The sequence below is a fragment of the Phocoena sinus genome, chromosome 2 (assembly GCF_008692025.1).
Source record: "Phocoena sinus isolate mPhoSin1 chromosome 2, mPhoSin1.pri, whole genome shotgun sequence".
Taxonomy (NCBI): domain Eukaryota; kingdom Metazoa; phylum Chordata; class Mammalia; order Artiodactyla; family Phocoenidae; genus Phocoena; species Phocoena sinus.
In genome coordinates, this window is record NC_045764.1 from 74,434,824 (window position 1) to 74,445,062 (window position 10,239).

At 37.5% G+C, this 10,239-nt stretch overlaps 1 protein-coding gene across 3 annotated transcripts in view; it reads left to right on the forward strand.

The window, feature by feature from the left end:
* RORA (RAR related orphan receptor A) overlaps nucleotides 1-7,937 on the forward strand; it is a 179,929-nt gene extending 171,992 nt beyond the window's left edge. For all 3 annotated transcript variants that reach the window (XM_032622207.1, XM_032622206.1, XM_032622208.1), the window contains exons 7-10: nucleotides 505-612; nucleotides 2,380-2,490; nucleotides 3,428-3,540; nucleotides 5,157-7,937. In XM_032622207.1, the coding sequence (XP_032478098.1) occupies nucleotides 505-612; nucleotides 2,380-2,490; nucleotides 3,428-3,540; nucleotides 5,157-5,321 (497 nt within the window). In that variant the 3' untranslated portion in view covers nucleotides 5,322-7,937. The remainder of the gene's footprint in view (nucleotides 1-504; nucleotides 613-2,379; nucleotides 2,491-3,427; nucleotides 3,541-5,156) is intronic.
* The last annotated feature ends 2,302 nt before the right edge of the window (nucleotides 7,938-10,239 follow it).

The window sequence follows — 10,239 nt, forward strand, 5'->3', positions numbered from 1 at the left end:
TTTAAAGGTTTTTGAGCTATTTGTAGGAAACATTCCCTCCATTTTGCTTCTCCTCTGGGTGAAAAGATTAATTTGAAAGACACCTGCATTCCACAGTTTTAACCATCACCTGTGTTTTGTTTCTGTGCCCCAGGTCCTCAGGAGGTTTTGGTAAGCTGTTAGGAAGAAGGCTGTTTGTGGAACTCAGAGAGACATCCCTGGGTTTTTGTTTGTTTTAATAACAGGAGTCCGTGTTTTTCTCGCAACTCTGAGATTCTGTATTATTGCAGGACAGAGAAGTGCCCAAGAAGTAGTTCATAAATCAGTCTCTCTTCAGTAATACAGGCCTTAGCTTTGGCACAAGTCTTTAATTACTACTCTAATGAACTCTGCTCTTTTAAATAGAGAGCTAAGGTGACTGAGAGCCTGCTAGTTAAGCCCAGCCCCATTGACTCAGAAAGGTGTCTCTGTGGTCAAAATCAACTCACCAAGACAATAACCCACCCCGTTTCTGCCTTTGCTCAGGTTCTCTGGAGGTGGTATTTATCAGAATGTGCCGTGCCTTTGACTCTCAGAACAATACCGTGTACTTTGATGGGAAATATGCTAGCCCCGACGTCTTCAAATCCTTAGGTAAGGAAATCTCTGGGTGTTTTGTCTTCAAATCAGGACTAGGGGAAAAGATGGGAGTTGGGTGAAAGCTCTTCTTGAACAAAATGGAGATTGGTTTTTTGGACACAAGAGTTAAAGGATTTTATACCTATGTTACTTTATAGTTAATCACCATAGAAAATATACACAGCTCAAATGCTTTTTGTCTATGTTACACGTAAGGGTCTAGAGTTTCATTTTATCTAATTGGTAATCGAAGAAATTTATGTTCTATATCCTTCCAGTTCCCTTCCAGATTTTAAGAACCAGGTTTGCAGGGGATATATTATTCAATAAACTAGAGGATGTGATTTGCTACATAAAATCAAGCAAGGAGCTAAAAGTCTGCCCTTCCATACCCGTTAAATAGCAACCGTTAATGAGATATCAAAGAAAGAAAGTATAGCTAAGTGAAACTGTGACATATACTTTAAAAATAAATTATTTTAGATTTCTGTAATTTAAAGTAAGACAAAGTCATTAAGAAGAATGGGACGGTATCCAAGATATGTTAAGTGATTTTAAAAACAATTAAATGACGGAAGGTATGTATACTTGGGGAGAGCCCGTTGACACTTTTTTTTATTTATTTATTTTTGGCTGCGTTGGGTCTTCGTTGCTGCGCTCAGGCTTTCTCTAGTTGCGAGGAGCAGGGGCTACTCTTCCTTACGATGCGCGGGCTTCTCATTGCAGTGGATTCTCTTGTGGCAGAACACAGGCTCTAGGCGCACAGGCTTCAGTAGTTGTGGCACGCAGCTCAGTAGTTGCGGCACACAGGCTCGAGGGCGCAGGCTCAGTAGTTGTGATGCATGGGCTTAGTTGCCCCATGGCATGTGGGATCTTCCCAGACTAGGGCTCAAACCCATGTCCCCTGCATTGGGGGGGGACCACTTAACCACTGCGCCACCAGGGAAGTCCCTAGCCTGTTGACATTTAACTATATGTACATAATATGGAAATCTGAAAGAACAGACCCCAACTTAACCAGCTTTGTGGGGGTGGGTTTTTATTTTATGGGACTTTCACATTCTGTGTTTTCAGTTCTGTAATAGTTACAATAGGGACTTCCCTGGCGGTCCATGTGTGAAGACTCTCTGCTTCCAGTGCACGGGGCATGGGTTCAATCCCTGGTCAGGGAAGTAAGATCCCACATGCCATGTGACACGGCCAAAAACAAAAAAAGTTATAATGGTTTTACCACCATAATGTGTCACTTGTTTTCACTTTTAAGCGTGTTGTACATAGAATAGAGTAGAAAACAAAAAAATGAGTGACGTTAACATTTCAGTTAGATTATAGCTGTTAGACTCTGTTGGTTAAGAGTGTGGGCTCTGAAGTCAGGTAGCTGGCTTTGAATCTCAGGCTGTCACTTCCTACTTGTGGAATCTTCAGCACATTCCTTTTCTTTCCAGGTCCATTTCCTTGCCTTTAAAATGGGGATAGTAACAATAATACCTCCCCCATAGGGCTGTTGTGAAATAGTAGAATCCTCTCAGAGCAGCACTTGTCACAGTAATCGCACAGCAGAAGTTCACGCTCATTATTGCAGATGATGATGGTGGTGGCGATGCTGGTGGTAATGGTGATGGTGGCTAAACTGATTTTTCTTTTAACATTTGAAAGTATTAAACTATAGAAATGTTATTACTATTGCCTCTGATCTTCAACTGCTAGATCCCTCTTCACCTTCTTCCATATTTTTCTCCTAGGATAATAACCAAACTCCTAACCTGTCTTTAATTTTGGCAGGTTGTGAAGACTTTATTAGCTTTGTATTTGAATTTGGAAAGAGTTTATGTTCTATGCACCTGACTGAAGATGAAATTGCATTGTTTTCTGCATTTGTCCTGATGTCAGCAGGTAAGATAGCCAAATACGATGGTTTTTAAATTGTCCAGGTAAAGAATTTCTACAAGTACATAACTTACAATGGCTATAGACTATTCAGAGGGACTGCCACCCTTATTAAGTCTAATTTTAAGTGTTTCAGACAACAGTCCCCTGCTACACACATACATATACATGTATGCTTCTAAGAAGACCTCATGCTATTCTGATAAAATCTTAAGAAATGAGAATTGAATAAAATCCCATCTACAGTTAACCTCCTGCTACCAAGAGAAATGCTGTGGTAGAGTAGGTGTGCCCTTTTCAACACCAATCTCCAAGATAACATGGTTTTTAAAACATTCTACTTTTTAAAGAAAATCCATTTGGATGTCATCCACAAGCCTATCTGAATTTAATGTATGTTTTCAACCAGTACTGCCTCTTGGTGATAATCACTTTTGCAAATTTGCTAACTTTGTTTTGGAATTCTTAAACATAAAGACTTTATCCTAAATTAACAATCCTAATTCATTTGGCACTCTCTTGACAATTTCAGTTGCCTTGGACTCTAAGGCAATTTTCATATTTGCCAGAAAGACTTAGCAGGATTGGTATGAGTATGTCATTCAGAAACATAACTATTAGAAAGGCTTAAGGGCCATGGTGGTTTCATTTGCACTCGTCCGAGCATGGCCTTAGATTTAAATGGCTGTCTTTTTGGAAAGGGAGGATCCTTCCTTCTTTCAAGTGTCAGTAAAGATGGAAATGCTTAACACTCTGTTTTGTAACTGTCCTAGATCAGTTTTTCACTCCTTTAGGAGCAAATTTTGAAAGAGGGGTGAAAGTGGCCTGTTAGTCCCTGACTCTGCAGTGTGGTGTAATAATCTGACTCTAGGAGTCAGGAGGAGTTGGGGTATTCTGACACCATGTTGGAAGAATACTCAGGAGTATGGTTTTTCATATTTAGATCGCTCATGGCTGCAGGAAAAGGTCAAAATTGAAAAGCTGCAACAGAAAATTCAGCTAGCTCTTCAACACGTCCTACAGAAGAATCACCGAGAAGATGGAATACTAACAAAGGTGAGAACCAAAGGTTTCCAACTGACAAGGCTGAATTATCCCTTGCCCAGATCACGCCAGCCACGTTTATAAGTCATGCCACCAGACCCCAAAAGTATCAATAAGCAATGGGAAGTATCCTCATTTCAAAAAATTATCTTGGGCCAAAATTCAGGTTAAATTCTATTTATTATCATTGGTTATAAAGTGTCCTGGAATAATAGAGCAATGATTGAGTTTTTTTTGAAGCATTAATTCATTCTGAAAAATCCTCCACCTATCCCATCAAAGATAGGCAGAAGGCAGAGTTAATGTTCTGCCGTGATATAAACTAGAGAATTTAGAATTTAAATCTTTGATTTTAGAAAGACGAAGTCATGAAGGACTAAAACAATAGAATTAATCTATTCTAATATTAGTTCTAGTTCCATTAAAGTCATTAGTAATCAACAGTAAATGACTTTTGTATTTTCTTCATCAATTTCTCATTACTACCGTGTATTCAAAGCATAGGGTTTCATTTTTGCTAATTACTGTCTTAATAAAAATATAATTAGGATGTCAATTTAAAATATGATAATATCCTTCAGTGATAGTGCTGGTAGTATGTATTTGGTCTTAGAAAAATCAGCCCTATTCTTTCTTGGATTATTTTATGTGTTCTATTGTTCCAGAAGATGATTTGAAAGGTTTGGATTTTTCTTCCCATCTGTTTTCTTTCTTTTCTCCTGATAGCTAGGTTAGGTCAGAAAGGGGAAGTTGGGGGGTTAAATGTGGTTTTGTTTTTGATTTTGCCCCTGTTAAACGAGACACTGAGGCAGGATTGGGAAAGAGTAGGAAAAAGAACTTTCCTCCATCTTCTTGCCCCAGTGCAAGGGTACCATTAGGGTCTTTGGTTTTAGAGAGCACCTAACACATGGCCAAGGTCGATGCTCTGGTGAAAATGTTTCTTAGGATTATTCTGGGTGGAGATAATAAATATTTTGTGCTGTACAGTGCTTTAGAGTTTAAAAAGCATTTTTGCAAGTCATGTTATTATACTCAACAGGTAAATAGTCAATGCTGAGACTTCCACCAGGCCTGCTGACTAGTTTTTTTTTGTTTTCCAGTCAGGGCCTTTTGCTCAGACCCAGAATTGCTTTGTTCTAGGCAGAGCTCTTTCTCCAGAAGAAACTTGTTGTCACTGGAGTCGACTAGTACTCATTTTGCATAAAATATGTAGGTGATGCCATCATCTCTAGTTGCAGTGACCTCACCTACCGGTGGCTGTCCCCTTGCCCACTTCTCTATTACCACATGCCTGCCTTTTCCCCAGTGGTAGAGGGCGGGGTTCAGGATGGTAGAGCAAAAAGCATGTTTGAATAGGAGGAGGAGGTGAGACACTTGGGTTCTCTTGCTTATGAACATGTTTTGGGGTTATAAATTATTTGTCTTCAAAATCATATTTAGTGTATACCTGGTATTCTGTGATATGACTATATCATCATTTATTTTTACCCTTCCTCTATTACTAGACGTTTAAGTTGCTTCAGGTGTGTTTCACCGTTGTAAACAATGTTGAAGATGATCCAGATGCCCTGATTTTTGATTCTCACGTCTCTTCTCTCCTGACCCTATGTCCTTTCTTCCACTTACAGTTAATATGCAAGGTGTCTACATTAAGAGCCTTATGTGGACGACATACAGAAAAGCTAATGGCGTTTAAAGCAATATACCCAGACATTGTGCGACTTCATTTTCCTCCATTATACAAGGAATTGTTCACTTCAGAATTTGAGCCAGCAATGCAGATTGATGGGTAAATGTATCACCTAAGCACTTCTAGAATGTCTGAAGTCCAAACAATGAAAAACAAACAAACAAACAAATTAACCAAGACACTTTATATGGCCCTGCACAGACCTGGAGCGCCAACACACTGCACATCCTTTGGTGATCGGGGTCAGGCAAAGGAGGGGAAACAATGAAAACAAATAAAAGTTGAACTTGTTTTTCTCATGCATATGATTTCCATTATGCCTACAGATACGGACCCTTTTTCTGTCTCGACTTCTTGATCATTGACCTCTGTTTACAACAGAAGGCGGGTACTAAAGTCAGAGGATGTCCTTTTTTTGTAGCTCACTGCCCACAGACTTTCTACATCTGTCGGTAACAACAGAGAGTCCAGCACTAATCGGTGACTGGTGTGCATAGCGGAGGTTGCGGCATTACTTTGCACAACTTGCTCTTTGTCTCATGAAGGAAGTTTTTATTTTTTCACCGATTATTGCCAGTCAGCAGGATGGCACGAAAAGGGTCCATAGCACTAGCAACAATAGCATTATAATATATTACAGGGTAAATGGGCATGAAGACTATATATAGCTAAAAGAGATATTGTTTATATATTGTTTTAATTAATATAAAATGTAGTTACTGGTGTAGCTTTTCCTGTTGAATTGATAAGGCACTTTCATTTTGCACCTTTTTTCTTTAAATTAAATGCTAGCGTGTTCACTGTCGTGTCGCATGTGCACCAGAAACACAAGTTTAACTGAGAAGGCTTGGAAGGTACGTCGGGAGGTATTTATGCTGCTGTTTACACAATTACTTTTAAAAGACTGGCTGGTCATATCTAGAAATCACGCTGTTGGATTAATTTTTTTTTTTTTACACATGAATTTGGAATTAGAAACAGAACTCTCCCTAAATTGAACTTTGCTTTTGGGTCAGTTTAAGGATAGATGTGTTTATGCTTCATACAAAGTTGAGTGATTGATTGATTGGTGCTGTGGACTTACACCCTCGCGCACAGTATTTTTTAAAAGCTTTTGAAAATGCCACCTCATTGAGGCAGGGGAAGGGAGGCTCATTTTGCACAGCTGCGTAGTTATATAGACTCAGCCTCAACTTGGAGTTCTTAGGCTTTAAGAACAGATCAGTAGCCAGAATATTTATCAGAATCTAGCTTTTATTAGAAGAAAGACCCAAAGATTATATCTGGAGCAAATGCACACTCCCCATGTGAAAACATGAAGCATTTACTTTGTGAATGTTTATGTTCTTGGTATAATCTAGGAACCCTGAGAGTTTATCTCAGAGTGAATGGTTTCTAGACTAACTGCCTCTAGATGGTGTCATTCTAGAACACTGTTCTCCATATTTCATAGTCAATGGATAGGAGGGCAAAGGAGGCGTGCAATGTTGAACCAGTTTCTCTTATTTAAGTATTAAATATTTTAAGCCTTTTAAGTGAAGTCGATGCAAGCTGCAAACATTTACTTTTGTATTTATCTTCACTAGAAAACTGTGGACTGTAATTTATTTTATTAAATCTTTAGAAGATTGTTTGGCTTTTGTGCTCAGGTGAGAAATATTGAGTTGTTTTTTTTAATAATTTTTTATTAATAATTCCCAGTGGGGGAAGGGAAAAGGAACAGTCTGTTAGACAAGTGTGCATATTTTAAAATAGGTGACCTTTGGGGTTGTAGGCATTTAGATGATGATTTTAGTCACACTCGGAATGGGATTCAGACTTCTGGTCTGCCGTCGAAGACCATGTTTGTATAGAAAAGAGAACATTTCCCGTAGTGTAAAGGTGGGAATTTCCAAGCAGCCCGGTTACAGCGAAGAAAGCATCTCCCCTACCACCAGGGTCCCTCCCAAATCTTCTGCAGGAATTCGGCTCCTGCTGTCGTGCTGGGTCATCAAGCACGAGTTTCCCAGAGTCCTCCACTCTGTTTTTAACTCCACTGGCTTTCTGAATTGTTTCCTGAGGGACTTGGAAACGGGGAAGGAATTATTCACACCGAAGTGTGTATGAAGCCTAAATGACATCTAAAAAATTGTTTTTTCAAAAATATAGTAAGGGTTTCACCATAAACAGAAGACGAGAGTAATATTTAAATTTCTTACAAGCATATAAAACTTTATGGGACTTTATATAGAGAGGTAACTATCAGCATATAGTATTTATATTTGGGCAAGAAGAGTTAAATCAAATTTTTTATTTAAATAAGCATAGTTCCTTGAAAGATCAATAGTATTTATACTCTGAAAAGAGTACCAAGCTTAGTTCAGTTATTTATTTATCCATTTTTTTTTTCCTGTTGTTTCTCCTTTGGGGGGAAATGGTGTGTTTTTATTTTGGTTTTGGTTTGTTTTTTCTTTTTTTTTGGTCATTCTGATTCACTAAATTTGGGGATGGTTTTATTAAAGTCTATTAACTTCTTTTTAACCAAAGCTTTCTGAATATGACCAGCCTCAGGTGCTAGCGCATTAAAGAGCAACTAAACCTAATTCCAGTGTCCATTTGTGAAATGATGAGAGCTAATTGAACTTCTCTGAGGGTGAGAGAGAACACAATGTTGAACTTAAATTCCTTTTCCCAGAAAGGATTTTGCATGTACCTAATGCAAAAAAAAAAAAAAAAAAAAGATGCTCTAATCTCAGTAATAGTCACACCATGGTGACATTGCTTTTAGAGTAAACCAAGATACATTGACATGATGCTGCTACTAGGTCTTTGTGAAAGAAATACAGGGTGTGAGACTTGACTAAGTACATCGACAGTGTAGGAACAGAGTAGAGAGTAATAGAGGCGTGCTAGGTGAAATGAGGGAACAACTGTTATTCGGATCGAAGTTGGGATCTGAAGTTAAACAATAATCTCTTGAAAAAAATATGAGGTACAAAGAAGGATGTGAAAAACTTTGTATTTTTATTTTCTTCCTTATTATAGAAACACCTGTGTGATGACACAAAATACTCGGTGATATAGAACAATTATTATTAATCGTTCTTATAATTAAAATTTCCTAATCTTAAATGTCCAATAGTCTTTTAAAGATTGGAATCACATCATTGTTATCCCGGCTGCTGTAATGCCTTTTATACAATATTTTAACATAGGGTAAATAAGGCTTTTGCACAGAGCCTGAATACCTTCGGTTACAGTGGTGTCCAAATGATTGCATTATATTGTGAAGAAACTGGCCGTGGTCACAATGAAATCAAAAGTGCAGGTGAAAGTGCTTTTGGGGGCAGTTTGCAAATTGCAGTTAAAGCTATGGATTTTTTTTTTTTTTTTAAGTGTTCAGCATCCTAATTTGCTTTAAAGGTGTGGGTTTTTTTTTAAGTCTTCAGCATCCTAATTCACCCTTTCTAACTTAAAGAAAACATGACTTAAGACACTGCTTCTAAGTTTGGTTGTTCTTTATAGTGTGGATATTCAGATCTCTGTGAGTGTATGGGGGTGGGCTGAGGGTCAGATGAGGAGGGAGCGTGTGTGTGTGTGTGTGTGTGTGTGTGTGTGTGTGTGTATGTGTGTTTATGTCTGTGTGTATGGTTTTCGTGTGTATGATGTGTGTGTGTGTCGAACCGCTTCTAGGCTACTAAGTGTCAATGGAAAAGAAAATGTATTCAAAATACTTAAATCAAAACTAGAAGATGGAAAAAAAAGATTTATTCTATACAAAGCCTTGTCTGGACCACTTTAGAGAGACTTCTATTTTTTTAACCCTTCTATAAATATTTGATGGCACTTGAAATATTCCTGCAATAAAATGTGATTTGTGTAAAGAAAAAAAAAAAGATTTTGTAATGTGAAACAAAGAAAGAAAGTAATGTAATTTTCTAAAAAAAAAAATACAAACAAACAAACTTTGTATTATTTTCTTGATGGAATTTGTCTATCTGTCTTTGGAAAACTTTTTATTTCATTGAATGTGCCATAGTAGAAATACGTGTTTTTAGTTTTAGACTTAAGGAATAGCTGTTTGTGTTCCGACATTCCAAAATGCAAAACAACCTAGTAGAATCTTTAATGAAAAGGTTTAAGTAGGATGTAAGCTTCTCTCATTGTTGCTTTTTTGCACATGTTCTTCATTCCTCTCTAGTGCAATATGTACATAGAGCACTTGCGGGTGTACCTTGATCCCTCAGGGAAAAATACATATTTGTACAGTTTTTTTTGGTTTTGTTTCTTGTTTTGTTTTTTGTGGGTTTTTTGCCTTTTGGTTTTGGCTAAGGAATGTCGACTGAATCACTTGTTATTGTTGAGGGGCAGCCAGATAATAATCCTAAAGCCACTGTTTCAAACATTGATTGTTTAAATCATGTGTCCTTCCAGTGCTATTATTTGAAGATAATAATAATAAAAAGTTATTTTCTGACAGTTCTTTGTGCTGATTGGTGAAAGAAAAGGGTAAATAAGCACCTTACAATTGACTTACTGTGAATGACAATCCATCTTGATATCAACAATAGAAGCCCTATCACTTTGGAGTTGGGGTTAAGAGTCAGAAACAATGTGCTCAGGGATCTTCTAAAACTCTTAAAACAGGGTGGCCAGTACTACTGGGACAAAATTGTGTTTTGTATTGTTAATAATAATGATAACACTATCCCTCCAAGGCACAAGTGAACTGTGTAGAACTGCGCGTGTGTATAAACTTCACTGTTGTTCATTTTGTTTTGTTCAGAATGTATGCGTTCTTCAGTCTTGTATGCTTAAAAACATTGAATAACTTCCAGAGCAGTACAAAGTGATGCCAGTATGTTCAAAAGATAAATTAATAGGTCATATATCAACAAAGAGCACCACTCAGAGTATAGTCCTGCCTACTCCACTTACCATTTCTCTAATAATTAAAATATTCTTGATAAATATATTTATAGCATTATATGTTAAAAACTATTATTCCAAATCCTATATAGCATGGATAAAAATTTTGTAAA